At 45.2% G+C, this 19,054-nt stretch overlaps 2 protein-coding genes across 5 annotated transcripts; one reads left to right on the top strand and one right to left on the bottom strand.

Annotated features, from left to right (window-relative positions):
- Positions 1-377: 377 nt before the first annotated feature.
- LOC311100219 (chondroitin sulfate glucuronyltransferase-like) lies at positions 378-8,072 on the bottom strand. 2 transcript variants are annotated; one of them, XM_084141038.1, is made up of 5 exons: positions 7,605-8,072; positions 6,765-7,010; positions 4,907-5,471; positions 4,522-4,704; positions 378-3,320 (listed from the first exon to the last, which is right to left on the bottom strand). In XM_084141038.1, exons 1-5 carry the CDS (start codon positions 7,826-7,828, stop codon positions 2,049-2,051), a joined length of 2,490 nt encoding a protein of 829 aa, XP_083997164.1. In that variant the 5' UTR covers positions 7,829-8,072; the 3' UTR covers positions 378-2,048. The 2 variants fall into 2 exon arrangements, with proteins under 2 accessions (XP_083997164.1, XP_083997163.1); XM_084141037.1 differs by having other exon boundaries at positions 6,765-8,007.
- Positions 8,073-8,747: 675 nt separating this feature from the next.
- LOC311100264 (ATP-binding cassette sub-family F member 2) lies at positions 8,748-19,050 on the top strand. Of its 3 annotated transcripts, none has more exons than XM_084141107.1 (15): positions 8,748-8,834; positions 11,168-11,317; positions 11,549-11,761; positions 12,139-12,321; positions 12,673-12,844; positions 13,266-13,361; positions 13,449-13,551; positions 14,397-14,492; positions 14,634-14,753; positions 14,966-15,055; positions 15,151-15,261; positions 15,357-15,419; positions 17,329-17,457; positions 17,815-18,018; positions 18,493-19,050. In XM_084141107.1, the coding sequence occupies exons 2-15, from the start codon at positions 11,176-11,178 to the stop codon at positions 18,607-18,609; spliced, it is 1,839 nt and encodes a 612-aa protein (XP_083997233.1). In that variant the 5' UTR covers positions 8,748-8,834; positions 11,168-11,175; the 3' UTR covers positions 18,610-19,050. The 3 variants fall into 3 exon arrangements, with proteins under 3 accessions (XP_083997233.1, XP_083997234.1, XP_083997232.1); XM_084141108.1 differs by having other exon boundaries at positions 8,772-8,834; positions 11,093-11,317; XM_084141106.1 differs by lacking the exon at positions 8,748-8,834 and having other exon boundaries at positions 10,210-11,317.
- Positions 19,051-19,054: the final 4 nt, after the last annotated feature.

Raw genomic sequence — 19,054 nt, 5'->3', positions numbered from 1 at the left:
GAATATCAACCACTACAATCTACACCCCTAATAGCTTGTCCTTGGCTCGCAAACCCTCAGTCCTGACTTGCAAAGTATGCATCACTCATCTGTCGTCGTTGAGGCTGTAGTTCTCAAAGACAAGTCGTTTTATTTTGTCTTCCCTAATTGAGACCCCACGGTAATGAAGCTGTGTTTCAAACTAACCTTGAACTGCACAAAAGATAGATAGCAAAGGAAATAGCTAGGTCTGGGATTCCACAATAACATAAGAAAAGCGTCAGAATGCCTTTAATAACTGTAGAAATGTTTATAAAACAGACCATATATGTCGAGGGAATGAAACAAACCACACTCTCTACAGGTTCGACATACTGAGCCAATTGAAAGACACATAAGACACTTAATTCTCTTTAATTCCAGTATTAGCATCATAAATCAGCACAGTCATGAAGGAAGATATATAGCTCATGATGGTTTTCTCAAGGTAAAACAAAACATCAGACATAGGACTGGGCGATATGGCCAAAATATAATATCACAATATTTCTGCATTTCCTGCACTAATTTGTTATCATTTCCACACTGTGCCACGTAGCGCTGCATGATACGGGAAAAAAAATATAGGCCTAATTAATTGGTGAACTGTTGGAATCATGGAAATAGAATGATTATTTTAATTCTATAGTTGGATTTCTTTTACATTTTTACATTTTTAGTAGACGCTCTTATCCAGAGCGACATACAGTTAGTGAGTGCATACATTTCTTTTTTTCATACTGGCCCCCCGTGGGAATCGAACCCACAACCCTGGCGTTGCAAGTGCCATGCTCTACCAACTGAGGTACACGGGAATATAGTGGGCAGTACTTTGAATATATTGTTGTTTGACATGACAATGAATGAAAAAGCCAGGGAGGAATTATTGTGACAGGGTAGGAACCAAAGTGTTGGTCAGTGTTTCCCAGGGGACCCTAATGTTACACTACATATTTCCTCTTACGTCATGTAGCTAGCTAGCACTAGCTAACATATTCATGCATCGCCTATTCAGCTCTGATTTAGAAGATACTTTTGCACAAACAACATACTGATCTAGGCCTACACCAGCACTGGTATCAGGCTGTATTAGCTAGCTACGTTTTCTCTGAGTACATTTAGCTAGCTTGCTAGTCAGCTAACTAGCTATTAGCCCAAACACGATTTATTTTAGCCACAACTTGCTAAGAAACTACAAATTACTGGTTTGCGGACTGTAATATACATAAACTAATGTCATTATAGAACTGTTGTGGATTTATATTAAGAAGCAAAATGGAAATCAGTATAATTTTCACCAACATCTTGTTGCATCTGACCATGCAGACAGAGTGAACGGCACCACATTGACAACCAACAGTGAAAGGGGGCAGGGCTTGGCGTGGGAAGCGCATGGGGAAGTGGCATGCAGGAGGAAAGAGACAGCTCAAGTAGCAAACGGAGTAAACTATAAAAACTGACATTACACGAGCCGGAGTGGCGTATCACATTTAACAAACCAAACATTGAAATACCGTTATTGAAGATAAAGTAAAAAAACTAACTGGTCCTAGCATCAGTACCGGTACATAGTAAAATACGGTATACCACCCAGCCCTAATCAGACATCAATGTTGCTCATTGTTCATTCATCACCTCCGAATAGAGCCTCCCCTTGGCCTACCATTTGTGTGAAAGCACAGAGTTCTGGCAGCCTGCACACACAGTTTGCAGGAATACATGTTGTAACATTGTTCCTCAGTCTTCGCAGGCCTAAGATTGCACATGGGTCCTTATTCCTTGGTCCTTAGGGATCTGTTTAAAGATTAAGCATCCCATAATATGCCTACTCCAAAAGTCTAGGCAGTGTGGTTGAGGTTCATAAAGGCCAAAGGCACCATGTCATTCTAGATGGTAGACCTACAGTATGGTGCATTTCCACTGTCAGGCTCTGCACCAGTGTTTGGCCCAAAGATGTTGCCTTCTGAGGCCTGGTCCAGAAAAGTCTGGAGTGACACCAGTGCTGCAGTGGAAGAGCACAACTAGACCCTCTAGGTGCTGTTGGCCTGCTCCTGCTCAAACAGGGCCATGGCCAGGTGGGATCGCGAGGCCAAGCCCTCCAGGTTACTGAGCACACAGCGGTGGTAGATGTCCTCGCTGAAGCGCGGGTTGCACGCCCGCCGCACATACTTCTGCACCAGCGCCGGCTCCACCGCCCGGAACACGTGCAAGCCCGAGTAGCGCACAAAGATCTCGTACACGTCCATGCTCTCCAGCAGCTCATCGTTGTCCAGGATGTCGGCGGCCATCTTGGTGCGCGCAGCCATGTAGTCGGCGTTGTAGAAGCAGGCCTCCTCGAAGACGTGGCGGTCGAAGCGTCCATCGCGCAGCGCCTCGGCAGTGAAGGAGGAGGCAGCTGAGGGCTGCTGGTCGCGGTACACAATTGCCGGGCTGAATTCCTGGAAGTGGACGGGGAAGAACACCTGCCAGTTGCTGATGGCATTCATGCGGCAGCGGTTGAGGAAGTCGGCGTTGACCTCGGTCCACACCGAGGCCAGGAAGAAGAGCGTATCCACCGGGTGCTTCTTGGAGATGATGTCCATCAGCTTGACCTGTGACGGCACCTCCGTCTTCACGCTGATCCAGGGGATCTTCACGTCGCTATAACGCTTCTCCACCTCGCCAATCATGGCCTTGATGCCGGCGAACACGTCAGCCTGACTGATCCGCTGGGCGTCGAAGGGGTCGTAGACGAACAGGAAGGTGAGCAGGACGTTGTCATGCGTGTCCAGAGTGTTCATCACGTACATGTCCAGGAAGTTGCTCACATAGTCCTGCTCGCGGGCCGTGACTGGCAGGATGACCTGCACCCGGGTGGCTTCCGTCACGTAGGGCATGGGGATGATCTCGATGGTGCTGAGAGGGCGGAGCAGGCTGACCCGCTTGGCGATGACCTGGCTGTGACCCTTCTGGGTGAAAGCCTCCAGGGCCAGGTCCAGCACGTACTCCATGCCTCGCGTGGGGTCGAAGCGCCGGTAGCCATTGAGCAGATGCCGTTTCCTGAAGCGCAGCTGGGGCTGGTAGAGCTCGTTGAGGCGCTCCACGGCCGTCTCCAGCACGGCGCTCACGTCAGCCCGGTCGGCGCCACGTAGCTCACACTTGGGGGAGCTGTCTGGGCACGAGTAAATGTGCTCCTCGGTGAAGTACTCCCAGTTGATGACCTCGAATCGTGTTTTGGGCCTGAAGGGGGGGTTGACGCCGATGGGCCAGGTGGCCCCCGCCTTCCCCTCTGGGGTCAGCTCACTCAGGTTGTTGATCTGGACCTGGACAAAAGACAGAAGACACAACCATGATGAGACAACTTTTCAGTGTTTACATGTACCATAAGCATCTATTAAAATATTTTTTTCTTCAGTATTAGGATATTCATGAACAATGTTAAGGGTCATTATTTTAAGGCTCAACTTTAATGGTTTGACTTGCTCCTTGGTCAGCGTCTCTCAAAGCGTATTATAAGGTTATTATTAGCAATATTGTACAAAAGTATTTCCATGACAGACTGACAAGGTGAATCCAGGTGAAAGCTATGATCCCTTATTGATGTCCCTTGTTAAATCCACTTCAATCAATGTAGATGAAGGGGAGGAGACAGGTTAAAGAAGGATTTTTAAGCCTTGAGACAATTGAGACAAGGATTGTGTATGTGTGCCATTCATTGTGTGAATGGGCAAGACAAAAGATTTAAGTGCCTTTGAACGGGGTATGGTAGTAGGTGCCAGGCACACAGGTTTGAGTGTGTCATGAATTGCAACGCTGCTGGGTTTTTCACGCTCCCGTGTGTGTCAAGAATGGTCCACCACCCAAAGAACATCCAGCCAACTTGACACAACTGTAGGAAGCATTGGAGTCAACATGGGCCAGCATCCCTGTGGAACGCTTTCGAAACCTTGTAGAGTCCATGCCCCGACGAATTGAGGCTGTTCTGAGGGCAAAAGGGGGGGTGGGGGTGTGAAACTGAATATTAGGAAGGTGATCCTAATGTTTTGTACACTGAGTGTAATACGCTTATTATATTTTGTATTTATGTATTGTTTGGGGTGTATGGTATTAGGGAATCATGTGAAGTCTGTTGTATATTGTAGGCCATTTTCTGTGGAGGACTTTGTGTGACTTGATACTTGTAAAACTGACATACTTTTCTTAATTGCCCTTGAGGGGATAAAGTTTTATTGAATTGAATTACAAAGTTGACACTTTTAAACTGACAGATTGTTCACAAAATGACGAATTTCACACATCACATCATGTCCTGACAAAATGTTCAGTCACTGTCTGGCTCCCTGACATATTGGATCAGATAGGAATTTCTGCCCAGGCGTAGATTTGTAGAAATTGGTGTGTTATGTAGAAATATTTAACATTTGCACACTGGACCTGTAAACAGTCAAACCAACACCAGTGATAACTCATCAAATAGCCCGAAGCATAGAGAGAGCATATCTAATCCCATTAAACAACACCAACCTGCAGCTGCTGTATCTGTAGGTAGGTCCAGTCCAGTTCGATCTGGCTAAAGCGTTTGTGCAGGCGGTACATGAGGCTGGGTTCTGACACGGGGTGAACCGTGAAGGCATTCTTAAACTGGGCTCTGTCCTCTCGCTCTGGGTCTGCATTCTTCCCCAGCTCAAAGTAGCGATACGTCATCTCCTGTAGGTCACATGCAAACAGTGGGGAGGGAAATGTTAGCCATCTCGCAGGTGAGACAACTGACGGGTGTAGTCAAAGTACTGTAAATCATGATGACATATCAGCGTTGGACTCATTGATAAAATAGACAGCTTATCATTGCAAACTCTATTGAACAACTCTATAAACATGTTTTATAACGATGTCTCAGCTGTGAGTTTACCTGGTGCACCTCCACACAGCTGAGACCCAGGTAGTCGATGATGCAGCGGCCCAGCCACTCGTCAGGCCTGACGCTGAGGATGTCATTGCGGCAGGTGTCCAGGTGGGGCTGCAGGCGGGCCAGCAGGCTCCGGGAGAGCAGGTAACCATAACCCCCGTGGCAGTACCTGGCCCTCTCCTCCCCACCGATGAACTCCTCGGCCCGGCCCATGTAGAGGTCCTGACCAGCGCTGAGGTGGCCCACCAACTCGGCTAGCCTCTCGGCCTGCATGTAGGTGTCGTCCTGGGTCAGGAAGAACCAGTCGTAGTCCAAGCCGTAGTGCTGGTGCAAGTGGCGCACCGTCTCGTACATCAGCCACACAGGCCGGTCGTCGCCGTGGGCCACCACCGCCATGCCGTGGGGGACCTTGGGGCTGCGCAGGCCCGTGAAGAAGAAGGTGCGGTGGAAGTGGTGGGCCACGGTGCGGTTCACCGCCACTGCCAGCGTGTTGAGGGTGGCCCGCGAGGTCAGCACACCCACCAGGAGGCGCTCTCGGATGCCCAGCTCAGTGTGGATGTAGCGCGTCCTGATCAGAGGAGAGCGGTGTTCAGAGGGACCTTCCCTGTTTCAAATCAAACTCACTCAATACTGAGCAGAGCTGAGCGATGTAAAAGGAACAGCCATATCTTACTGAGTATTTTTTTTTTACGCTCAACTCCATTACTATGCAATTACTTGTCTAATGTACTATGTAACAATAATATGCTTATACAAAGTTGTTACTAAAATGATATTATTTCTGCAAAAAATGTACTTGTTATATGTCAAATTGGATAAAAACAAAAATGTCATGGTAAATATAAGTCTTGAATGCGCCTAGTGCCCATTCTTGTCCAGATGGCTAGGTACTGGAAGAGGATGTCATTGGGTTCATTGTTGAACTCTACAGTCTAGACTTAACTCTCACCATCTGCAAGAAGTAAGGATTTAGGCTATGACCAAAGGAGATCATAGTCATATTCAATAGGCATCACAATTCTTCAGATAGGTTTAGGCCTTTCATAAAAGACACTTCAATGAAATTGATCATTCTGAGTCATTCTGTCCCATGACTGTACTTTGAAAACATTCTAAGATCATTAAAATGGTGGGCTCTTCAGACACACTTGGTTAACTGTTTAATTACAGTATATCCCATTCCCGGCCAATAATCAGCTTTAAGAGGTGATTCGGAGAGAAGCGAGACAGTAGGATTATCAAACCGTATGGGCTTTTTGAACAAATCTTTATAAAGAGGTGGAAGGTCAGCAGTGGTCTAATAGCATTGACCATGTCTTTCCCTTTTTGGGGGGACCGTTTTCATATAGCCTACATTTGTATAGCCTAAGAAATTGTGTTCTCTGTTCCCTAAAAGTGTAGGGCCTACATATTCTACTGCGCATCCACCCTAGAGTGGTTTAGACCCAGTATGAAGGGATAAAAGCTTAAGCCTATTAAACAGGTGAACAAACAACAAAAATCCCTGGGAATCAAACAGACAGTGACCTACAAATGCCTTCATTTTGGAACAAAGTGTGATGCATCTGCAACGAGCGTCATGATTTGCCTCATTCACATATCAATGAAGAATTTGGCAATGTGGGTGGGTTGCATAAGCGTTAGTTAGCAGAAAATACAACCCATATGCCTCACACTGGGGTGCATATTTTCTGAACACAGTTATAAAAGAGCATTTCATAAAAGAGATCCGACAGCTCACAGCTCTGCATATATTTTTGAGACACATTGATGCAGTGTCTTCCATTTGCAAACTGTCTCTGAAATCTAATGTTAGGATAGGATGTAGTATTCCTCTGTGCATCCATCCCAAAATGCTCACCTGAGGACCTTCTTGTGTGGTTTGTTGGGGTCCTTGTGGTATGGTATGATGCGTGGCTGGAAGTCCTCATTCCCAGGACCACCTTTATGGTCCCCTGGTGGGTCTCCCCTATTGCTGCCCATGAAGAGACCCCCATTGCCCAGTTCACCTCGACACGAGTCCTCTGTGTCTCCCTGGGTCCAGGAGACCATCAGCAGGCTCAGGCTGCATCCTAAAGAGAGCCCCAGGATAAGGGGAAGAGCAGGCCTGAACACGGCCAGGAAGGAGGAGAGACGCATAGCGAAGCGGTGGACTTGGGTGTTGTCAATAAAGTGTTATGTTACGTTCCTCTGAGGTTTTCTATATAATTATTTGCAGAATGCTGTTCCAAAACCGTGTAATGACCCTTCTGGTGAAGTGTCAACCACTTTCAACTTTCAAGCTAGATTCAGTAAAGTATGATATACTTTGGCACAATCCTGGCTGTGTTTTTATTGGTGACTATTGTACCATGGATTAGATGGCTCACTACATCCTTATCAGTGCCATTTACTAGAGAATAACTGGACAGTGGACAGACAGCTTTATTGACTGCCACTCTTCAGCAGTCAATACCTACTGTACTAACAATTGGCTGCTGTCCCATAATAAACGATCTAGCTAGTTAGTTAGCTAGCAGGCTAACATGTTAGCTAGCCAGCTGCAATAACAAATTGCAATTGGCTTGCTATTACTTTCTTAGTTAGCTAATAGACTGGCTAATAATGTACTAATTAGTTACATACAATGAAACTATTGTCGTTATCTAGCTAGTTCAAAACAAACCAGGGATTTACAACGTTGAATTCATATTTTAGATACCCTGACAAAAGAACATCCAACATCCAAGCATCGGTATCAGCTAACGGTGTTGGTCCTCCCTCCTTCGTTCTCCTCTCAATTTTAGTTGATTCAGTCGCAATTATCGATGTTTTGTCTGTAGGTTGTCGGAGATCAATCACATTCACTGTCAGAGTTATGCACAGAAACACATCATGTCTTTTCTTCAAATGATGGCTAGCTACATTAGCCAGGTAGCTTACCATGGCGACCTTTTTTCCTCTAACATGAGCAACTTCCTCAAAGTGAGTAATTCACCGCCTCCAAGACTGAAAAGCATCTCTGTCAGATCTTCATGAATTCATAAAAATAACTACTGGTCCGAGAGAAACTTTCTGGAAAGCGTGCGCTGCACTGGAATATGCCATTTGGTCTTATCTGCAAATCTTGCTTCTCATTCTGCATTCATCTGATGATGATGTGATTCAGAGCGCTCCACTGCGCTTCCCCAGCGCATACCAGTGAGCTTTTATGTGACTCAACTCTAAATTGATAACTTTAATGACAGTCAGTAGTATAAATCTTAGCCACAGAACATCTGTTATCAGCTATAATGACAGGGCGTACATAATGTTGAGTTCACAATTTAGAATGCTTTACTTTACTGCAATTACATAAGTTTGTAGCTAATTACATAGTAAGTTCCCAATTGAGGCAGGGTCAGCTCTAGCCTCGCTAGAAGGAAAGGCGGGGTATGTGATTCAAACCTAGTTCATAATGTACAGTGATTTGCATTGTGGCCTATGGAATGGGTGTAGTAAAAGGCCAGCAACACTCCGTATTATTCAGTGCCCCATGAAATAACACCATATATAGATTATACAGACCCTACTTAGTACTCCCAACCCTACTTTTACATAGGCGCAAAGAATAGTTTTTATTCACAATATTGTCAACAACCAGTCTGAACATTGTATTTTTCAATAGTGGTCTTAAAATAATGTTTAAAATAATGTTAAAGAACATATTACATTTTTCCCCATAAATTCCTTGTTGCATTTGCTTACAAGCACAATAAAAAATCGACAATGATCAAAATATACTATATTTTGATAAATTGGTCAACTTCAGATGTTTTGAAATGCGGGCTTTTATTTTGAAGGTTTCCTCATTAACATAGAAAGTGACGTCATCGTTAGTGTTGCTAGCAGAATAGTCGTTAGTAGTTCAGTGACAGCAAGCCGGCCCGAAAGTAGTGTGACTGTCACCAAGGTAAGAAAGCCATACACCGAAGAATAAGCGATGGACTCATTAAAATATATTGTCCTGACCCGCTTAGCATTTTTAGCTATTTTTCTGAAATGGAGTTGGCGCGAAAAATAGAAAGTTGAGTTGCACAACGCGAGCTAGCCTAGCCAGCTAACCACGTTGCTGCTAGCGCGACTCTCTCAGTCAGGAGCGAGCTAGCTAGATATGCTAACTTTTGATTGCAATTTCACATAAAGTTTCATTTGTCTGATATTCACCGAAGCCGATTAGTTAGCTAGATTCGCCAGCTACCACGTCATAAGCAACCTTATAGCTTGCTGCGCTAATGCAACCGGGCTAGGCCGTGCCAACCGCAGTTGACGTTTTTTGACGTCAACTGCGACATAGCGGATTAAACTCAACTCCACGATTTAGTACAGCGACTAGTGGGCGGACTGAAGCTCCACGTCACTTAAAATGCCATCGTTTTTTGTAATTGCGACTTGTCACTAGTTACCACAGCCACAAAGTCAAATGTAACTATATTGTAAAAAATCATGAAAACTAGCTTTTTGGTATTATTAATAAAAGGTTAGCAGTGTGGTTAGAATCAGATTCAAGAATATACATTTTAGAAATAGGCGGGGTTTAGCCATAATTATGACTTTGTGGCTGTGGTAACTAGTGACGACCGTACTTGCGGGCTATTCTTTGGGTGCTGAAATCAGTAGTAAAAAAAACATTTTATGTGACGTCAGAGCTCCAGTCCGCCCACACTAGTCGCTTCTCAACTCCATCGTAAATCCTGGAGTTGAGTTTAGTCAGCTACTGCAACATGGAGGGTGAGCATAGGGAAGGTTTCACAAGACAAGATGGAGGAGAGCCTTGTCTCTGATCAGGGATTGCATTTATTTTGGGAGATTGTAAAATATGACCTTTTCATTCAAGACAGGAGAAACCTATTGTTTAGTTAATTTTTCCGCAACTTGTTTCTATAACTTTCTAGCAAGTCGATCTAGTTTACAGAGCAGCTAGCTAGCTAAGAGCTAGGCTATACTGTAGCTAGTGACCTCCACCAAATAATTATAATTAAAAACGAACGCCATTACCATCACAATAAACTAAAACGGTAGTGTCGTAGTAAATATATAATGTTATAGCTTGGTCTGACTAAAATCTTGTGCATGACCCATTTTGTGTTGGGCGTTTGTTTTCAATACAATGGACAAAAGAGTCCTATCTTGTCAGCCTTGTCAGCAGGTGGCCAAGGACAACACCCACGCCATAGGTCTCTCAGTTCTTCCAACTCACGAGTTCTTGCTCTGAGGACACACACACACACACACACACACACACACACACACACACACACACACACACACACACACACATCATCACTGATAACACACACACACACACACACACACACACACACACATCATCACTGTTAAACACACACACACACACACACACACATCATCACTGTTAAACACACACACACACACACACACACACACAAAAATCCCCTTCTCTTAGGCTGAACATCTGAAGACAGAGAACCCGACTCAGAGCCAATGCAACAGTGACACTGGCCTGGAAGGGACCTCGCCCAACTCATCAGGACCAATCAGAAGATCAGAACTACTAGATTCAACCTACTTCATTTTATTGCATAAAATGTCAGCACACAATGTTTCGGGGCTCTCTTCAGATAGCTCCCTAAGAGTTTGACGAACGGGTCCGTGCACGCGATTCCAGATATCTTTACCTCTGAATAAACTGCCTTATATTATACCATTATCCACCCTGTCCAAAGTCTCTACTTGGTCTCAGTTCTCCAGTAAACTTGTGATTATCAACAGTAGGCAACAGTCAAGTATAATTGGCTTAGCAGCCAATGTGTATTAACATACACTCACTTATAGGAATGGGTAATTGTTTACAAGTTGCTAGCTATTCCATAAACCCATCGTCGAAAACCACATCTTTTCATCTTCTTCAGTGGTTTGGTAACATCCTCTTCTTCAACGTACTCTGGCCGGACTGAAGAAGACGCAGAGTTTGGATAAATTCAAACGGAGTGGTTATGGTTAATGTGAAAGTGAATGAAATACGTCACAATGTAAACAAGGCATAATTCAAGCGGCAGTGCATGCCTCTTCTGCACAATGGTCCTGTAAATAGAATGCTCTGGTCCATGTCTCCTTCTAAATCTAGCTAAAGGAATTCTAATTTCAAGGTCATGTCAACACATTGCTGCTATTTTTCTTGTCATTCACTAGTGTCCACAGCTAAGTACTCGGCAGTCCATTTTTGTTGCTCTCTTCTTGTTTTGGATGCTGGTGTCCGGGGTTCAGGACGAGCAATGCCGTCAGATCTTGCAAAGAAGAAGGCAGCGAAGAAGAAGGAAGCTGCGAAGGCCCGCCAGGCGCGTACCAAGAAAACGGATGAGTTTAATGGGGAGAACGACCAGCCAGAGAGCCAGGAGAATGGAGCAGACATCAATGGTGAGAGGAGTGAAAATGCACTGAAGTTATCAATAATCAGTATTGGATTATTATGTCCACTGGTTGGTTGAATAGAAGTTATTCTAAACTCGTGACATATTCCCAGCAGGGAAAGTATCTTTCAGCACTATTCCAATGGCTTCCATTAACCACGGTGTCTGACAGCTTTAACCCGCACGCTAACACTCTACTTGGGCTTAATATAGTCAACCAGACTATTGTGATTGACAGGGGTGGCTAGCCTGACCAAGGAGCTGGATGAGTTTGAGCTGAAGAAGCTGGATGCACGGGCGGTGACGGGGGTGCTGGCGTCCCACCCCAACAGCACCGACGTGCACATTGCCAGCCTGTCGCTCACCTTCCACGGTCAGGAGCTGCTGACCGACACCAGCCTAGAGCTCAACTCGGGACGGCGCTACGGCCTCCTCGGCCTCAACGGCACAGGTAGGTAGTACCACCATAAGTCGTCACATAGGGGCGTGGCCCTACGCCAGGGGCCACAACCTCAATGATTTTCACTGACCCATTTCTCATTTGTAGAGGGTCTGCACTCAAACAAAATACATTTTCTAAGTTATTTTTTATTTAGAGGCAACAAGAGTTAGGCCATCATCTGTGTGTGATAGTGTTTTTTCCACTGTCTTATTTTCTTTAGTGTGACCTGACACTCACTGACACATTTCTCTCTGTTTTTATTAAGTGTCATTTGATCACCATTTGCATGTTACCATTGCATCGTAATAGATCTTAAATGTGGATAATGTGGATGTGTGCATTGTATTTGAGAGCCGCTGCTAACGTATGGCGTTTCCCTTTGGCAGGAAAGTCCATGTTGTTATCAGCCATCGGCCACCGCGAGATCCCCATCCCCGAGCACATAGACATCTACCACCTGACCAGGGAGATGGCCCCTAGTGACAAGACGGCCCTGCAGTGTGTGATGGAGGTGGACGAGGAGAGGATCCAGCTGGAGAAGGAGGCAGAGCGGCTGGCAGCCGAGGACTGTGAGTGAAACACATACTGTATCTATTTGACAAAGCACCACCACCTTATAGTTTCATTTAATTTATGAAAGGTAACTGGGGCATGGTTTGAAACCACCTAGTTGTATTCTCCCGGAAACAACCAGCTGCACAATAGTTATCTATTCATATATAATATAATATAATATGCCATTTAGCAGACGCTTTTATCCAAAGCGACTTAGTCATGTGCGCATACATTTTTACGAATGGGTGGTCCCGGGGATCGAACCCACTACCCTGGCGTTACAAGCGCCATGCTCTACCAAATGAGCTACAGAGGACCACATATACAATGTAGCTGAAACAGTTTCCCCCATCATCCCTCTGTAGCTGAGTGTGAGAAGCTGATGGAGCTGTACGAGCGCCTGGAAGAGCTGGATGCAGACAAGGCGGAGGTGCGGGCCTCCAGGATCCTCCACGGCCTAGGCTTCAGCGCCGCCATGCAGCAGAAGAAGCTCAAGGACTTCAGCGGAGGCTGGAGGATGCGTGTGGCTCTGGCTAGGTGGGAAATCTAACGTGATGCTTTAAGATGAATGCACTGTACTGCAAGTTGAGTTGGTTGCTACGCCTTCTCAACATCCCCTAACCAGTTGACAGTGTTGGTTTTGTCGGTGATGATATTCTGGCTCCCTCTACTGAACGCTGTGAGGATACTGCCATCGTTACCCAATTTATTACTGAGATAGAGCCAACACACCAAAAATAAAGTGTTTGTTTCAGAGTCAATGCAAGTGTTAGGAACCAGTGTCAGATTGTTATTGAACATAGTAGACGGGTTTCATTACTGGTTGCAGATGCCTGGACATGATGACCTAGTTATCAGTTTATTACCCAGTCAGATCTCAGATTACCTTTACATTGCAATAATATGAGTAGAATATGTCTGTAACAAATGGTTTTCTTTTCACTCTTCATCCTCCTAGAGCTCTGTTCATCAAGCCCTTCATGTTGCTGCTGGACGAGCCCACCAATCACCTTGACCTGGATGCCTGTGTATGGCTGGAGGAGGAGCTCGCATCGTGAGTGTGCCTCTTCATCTATCAATGTCAATCAGTTTAGTAGTCATGTGCATTTGAGATGTGCTGAATGTCCCGATCCCTTGTCAGGTTCAAGCGAATCCTTGTGCTCATCTCTCACTCTCAAGACTTCCTGAACGGAGTTTGCACCAACATCATCCACCTGCACCAGAAGAAGCTCAAGTACTACACGGTAAGAACACAGCAGCGAGCTCACTCACCCCCTGTTCAACAGACGTGATCAATTCACTTTTGCCACACTATTATTTAGCAGTTTATCTAAGGGCAATCAGTCACTAGCTTGGTGGAACCAGCCGGTTTGCTCCTTTCACCATTGTTTTAGTTGATTGATTAGTTGATAGATTTTATTTGGCAATTTAAAATACATAAACATGTTACACCTGGCGACAGATACACATACATTGAAGTGAAAAAGAATGGTGAATGCAGCGATCATGCTTGTTCCATCAGGCTATTGAGTCACCCCTTAGAAGGCAACCATGTATATTGTGCAGTAGAGCAGGGTTTCTCAAACCCCGTCCTGCGGCCCCCCCTGGGTGCAAGTTTAGTTTTTTGTCCTAGCACTACACAGCTGATTCAAATAACCGACTCATAATCAAGCTTTGATTATTTTAATCAACTGTGTAGTGCTAGGGCAAAAACCAAAACGTGCACCCGGGGGGGCCCCAGGACCAGTGGAGGCCCTGAGGGGAGGACGGCTCATAATAATGGCTGGAACGGCGCAAATGGAATGGTAACAAATACACATGGTTTCCAGGTTTTTGATACCATTCCACCTATTCCGCTCCAGACATTACCACAAGTCCGGCCTCCCCAATTAAGGTGCCAACCAGTTTGAGAAACCCTACACTAGAGTGTCCTGGACAGACACAGCCAACTGTGATCTCATCACACCTTATAAGGGAGGAGAAGGGGGTCGTGGGGTTATGGCCTGTTTCTAATTATGCATGCGAGACAGTGTGTCCGTTGGCTTCACCGAATGGTGTGGGATGACCATACAAATTCTACTTTTCAAAGGGTAACTATGACCAGTACGTGAAGACCAGGGAGGAGCTAGAAGAGAACCAGATGAAACGCTTCAACTGGGAGCAGGACCAGATCTCACACATGAAGGTAGACGGCGCTACATTGTGGCGGTGCAGAGTACTACTACCCCACATGGCAATATTATTCCCCTGTACTGTTAAAGTATGATAGCCTAAGTGCCAGTCTGTTTGTGCTATCCTCAACACCATCTCTCTACCCGCTGTGTAGAATTACATTGCCAGGTTTGGTCATGGCTCGGCCAAGCTGGCACGACAGGCCCAGAGCAAAGAGAAGACGCTGCAGAAGATGGTGGCCTCAGGGCTGACTGAACGTGTGTTGGATGACAAGGCAAGAGGCTCACTGAAACATTTGTGGTTTGTGTGGATGCAATATATTATGTACTGAACTGAATCACATCCATTGCATCTTTCTAAAGCCATTCATGGTTTACTCTTGAACAAAGAAGTGTATACTCTTAGAAATAAATAATAGGTTATTCACGCTATGGCTAATTTGAGTGTTGCAGTGGTGGTAATCATATCTCTCTCTCCCTCTCATAGACACTGTCATTTTATTTTCCTTCCTGTGGAAAGATCCCCCCTCCTGTTATCATGGTTCAGAATGTTAGCTTCAAATACAGTGACAACCAGGTCAGTATGTAGCAATGAGCAGGTTTTTATTGGAGTCTGAGAGCACATTTCTTATGTTCTGTCCTCATTCACTAATCTGCCTATTCCTCCTCCAGCCACACATATACAAGAACCTGGAGTTTGGCATTGACCTGGACACGCGAGTGGCTCTGGTGGGGCCCAATGGAGCAGGGAAGTCTACACTCCTCAAACTCCTTATGGGAGAGGTAGGTGGTGCCATTTCAGTTAAGTCTTGTTTTAACATCTAGTAATGACAGTATGGCATATACCGTAATACACCTCTCTTTCTTTGTCTCTTCAGCTCCTCCCCACTGACGGCATGATCAGGAAACATTCTCACGTGAAGATTGGCCGATATCACCAGGTAGGAGAAAATACGTAGTAACATGACACATTGCCTGGTGGTTCCCAAAGACGGCCATCCCATGCCAGTCGCTGGGTTTTGATTGACAGGCATAAATAAACTCTGCGATTTGATGCATGGATGCTTCAACTCTCCGTAGCCTCCATAGCCCGGTTGCAGAGAGATAAACCTGTCTGAGCCTAACATGCTGACTAGACCGGGCACGCGTGTGCGTCCGCGTGTACCATCGCGCGCATGTTGATTTTGTCCATCCACATCAGACGCGATCAGGACCAAAACAAACTCTGAACCAACTATACTGAACAAAAATATAAACACAACATGTAAAGTGTTGGTCCCATTTTTCATGAGCAGAAATGTTCCATACGCACAAAAATCTTATTTCTCTCAAATGTTGTGCACAAATGTGTTTACATCCCTGTTAGTGAGCATTTCTCCTTTGCCAAGATATGCCACACCTGTCAGGTCGATGGATTATCAAGAAGCTGATTAAACACCATGATCATTACACAGGTGCACCTTGTGCTGGGGACAATAAAAGGCCACTCTAAAATGTGCAGTTTTGTCACACAACGCCACAGATGTCTGACGTTTTGAGGGAGCGTGCAGTTGGCATGCAGACTGCAGGAATGTCCACCACAGCTGTTGCCAGAGAATTTAATGTTAATTTCTCTACCATATGCCGCCTCCGTCGTTTTAGAGAATTTGGCAGTACGTCCAACCGGTCTCACAACCGCAGACCACATGTAACCACGCCAGCCCAGGACCTCCACATCCGGCGTCTTCACCTGCGGGATCGTCTGAGGAGTATTTCTGTCTGTAGTAAAGCGCTTTTGTGGGGAAAAACTCATTCTGATTGGCTGGGCCTGGCTCCCCAGTGGGTGGGCCTATGCCCTCCTAGACCACCCATGGCTGCACCCCTGCCCAATCATGTGAAATCCATAGATTAGGCCTTAATTTATTTATTTAAATTGACTGATTTCCTTCTATGAACTGTAACTCGGTAAAATCTTGCATTTATATTTGTGTTCAGTATATATTAATTTGGGGACAGAAAACATTAACATGAAACATTCATGGACATTTAGCTAGCTAGCTTGCTGTTGCTAGCTAATTTGTCCTGGGATATTAACATTTGGTTATTTTACCTGTAATGCACAAGGTCCTTTTTTTCTGGATCTTCAAATAATTTTGACCCATTTTGAGTCACACAAAATCATGTGTTCTCTTCTCCAACAATTAATCCACAGATAAAAGGGGAAACCTAGTTCGTTTCTAGTAATCTCTCCTCCTTCAGCCTTCTTATTCTTCTATGGACTTTACATGGCGGTTGGCAACCAATTTTGACTGGAGCGTGGACCTCAGTTCATCTTTCAATCACCCACGTGGGTATATGCTCCTAAAAACCAATGAGGAGATGAGAGAGGCGGGACTTGCAGGGCGTCAAGCGTCAAAAATAGATCCAAGTTCTATTTTAGTGCCTGGGTACACAGATGCTTGTTCGTTGACGCGCATGAGCAGTTTGGATGAAATGATTGAGTAACATGTATGTGTACATTTATTTTGCATCGCTCGCGCACGCAACGCGGGCGGTGTAGTCAGCATGTAAGGGTGCCGACACGCTGGGATTTTGTGTCCGAAAATTTGGGATTGAGTCAATGGTTTTTCAATGGGAGTTATCGTTGTCGGATGACAGACAACAGAGATGATTGTCCTTCTAAAATCTCACAATATGTCCGCCTTTTTACATATGAAGCTTGTTCGAAAATACTTGACTTTAACTTTTTATGGACCAAAAACTGACAATTGATCCATTTCAAGTGCGTTCATGCGTCTGTCTGACCGCAGCCGCTTGTTAAAGTGCATCTGAATGTATCTAATATACCTGTATGGTGTCATCTATCTGCAGCATCTGACAGAGCAGCTGGAGCTGGACCTGTCTCCTCTGGAGTACATGATGAAGTGCTACCCAGAGATCAAGGAGAAGGAGGAGATGAGGAAGATCATCGGCCGCTACGGCCTCACAGGAAAACAACAGGTGAGACCGCAGAGCTCGGTCTGGGCCCAGGATCCACTGGAGAAGCATTGACAATCAGATTGTTCACCTGGTATAGAAACGCTGTTTGAAGTGACTTTGCATGATTGTTGTCATCGTCATTGATAGTACAGGAATAGTGACTTTAAACTTTTCCCATGTTTGTTGGAATACCTGTTCCTGTCAAACATATTTTAATCCTCCACAATCATTGTAGTGTTAACCTGTGGTGTATACTGGTGGGTACTTGATGGTGGAATTTGATTGATCTTCCTCCTGGAATAAAAAATTAATAAAAAACTTAACATAAGCACTTGCACTCCTTCATGTTCATGGTCCTTACTCTGTCCTCTCCCGTAGGTGAGTCCGATCAGGAACCTGTCGGACGGCCAGAAGTGTCGGGTGTGTTTCGCCTGGCTGGCCTGGCAGAACCCCCACATGCTCTTCCTGGACGAACCCACCAATCACCTGGACATCGAGACCATCGACGCCCTGGCTGACGCCATCAACGACTACGAGGGCGGCATGATGCTGGTCAGCCACGACTTCAGACTCATCCAGCAGGTACCACCATTCTATCCTCCCTGACCGGTCCCTCATCTATACCTCACATCACATAGCCCAATGTGCAACAAAGTCAGACTTAGACCCTGCCAGGTAGTTACAACATGGATAATCTCTCGTGGACAGGCGCATGTAACACAGGATGGTATCGTAGCATTTGTCAACAGACTGTGTGATGTGACGACGTGATCATTTGTACAAATCACGATTTTGCAGGTGTGCACATCTTTTGAATTTCAGAAAGGGAGGAGACATTTTGCCCATGCTTTGGCTGAGAGATTCCATTTAGGGGGGTGGAGACTTCGCTAGTCTCGTTAGTATCTTTTCTCATACATCTTCCCCCAGAACCTAATCGAGCACCTGGGTTTCCGAGATTACAATAGGGATAGAATTAGAGAGAAAGGGAACATGTTTTCAATTGAGGTTTGTTCATTGCCAATGCTGTGACGCCAACATTATTATATATTTTTTCAGGTGGCTCAGGAGATCTGGGTGTGTGAGAAGCAAACCATCACAAAATGGAACAGAGACATCCTGGCATACAAGGAACACTTGAAATCGAAGATTGACAAGCAAGCGCATGACATCTAGAGCCCCTGCAATCTGAGTCACTAAACCTCTAAGTGCTTGTGTGGTGGAACAGTAGTCCTCAATGCCCCGGGGTGAAGTTTCTTCTAGGTAAAGATCTAGGATCAGCTTCCCTCCCCAAATCCTAACCTGTAGTGGGGAAAATGCAAAACTGACCCAAAGTCAGCCTCTAAGGGCAACTTCACCCTAAACCCACCCGCCTCCAGCTCAGGCTGCACTCTGATTGGCTGAAGCATCTCAAAGTGCATAATGGAACGCGTTCCATATTGCAGCCATCATCATAGAAAAAGTTATATTTTTTCCAAATACGTTTAACAACATAGCCAAAAATGAATGCAGCAGCTTGAAGGTCATTTGTGCAAAAGAGCATTAATTATGTATTATTTTTATTTAACGTATTGCAATAATGGTTTGTCTAAATAAATGACTGAATTGACAATTGAATACT

This window comes from Coregonus lavaretus (genome assembly GCF_964263955.1).
Source record: "Coregonus lavaretus genome assembly, chromosome: 2".
Classification (NCBI taxonomy): domain Eukaryota; kingdom Metazoa; phylum Chordata; class Actinopteri; order Salmoniformes; family Salmonidae; genus Coregonus; species Coregonus lavaretus.
Note: the sequence above shows the minus strand (reverse complement) of the source record. Positions and strands in the feature narration are given on the sequence as shown.

Bases quoted from the DNA above. Each gene is read 5' to 3' on its own strand.
- LOC311100219 (XM_084141038.1), bottom strand. From the start codon at position 7,828: ATGGTAAGCTACCTGGCTAATGTAGCTAGCCATCATTTGAAGAAAAGA. The intron at 5,472-6,764 runs GTGAGCATTTTG...TCCTCTGATCAG, and splicing joins CCACACAAGAAGGTCCTCAG to GACGCGCTACATCCACACTG. The intron at 3,321-4,521 runs GTTGGTGTTGTT...TCTTTTGTCCAG, and splicing joins TACAGATACAGCAGCTGCAG to GTCCAGATCAACAACCTGAG.
- LOC311100264 (XM_084141106.1), top strand. From the start codon at position 11,053: ATGTCAACACATTGCTGCTATTTTTCTTGTCATTCACTAGTGTCCACA. The intron at 12,322-12,672 runs GTGAGTGAAACA...ATCCCTCTGTAG, and splicing joins GCGGCTGGCAGCCGAGGACT to CTGAGTGTGAGAAGCTGATG. The intron at 18,019-18,492 runs GTACCACCATTC...ATATTTTTTCAG, and splicing joins ACTTCAGACTCATCCAGCAG to GTGGCTCAGGAGATCTGGGT.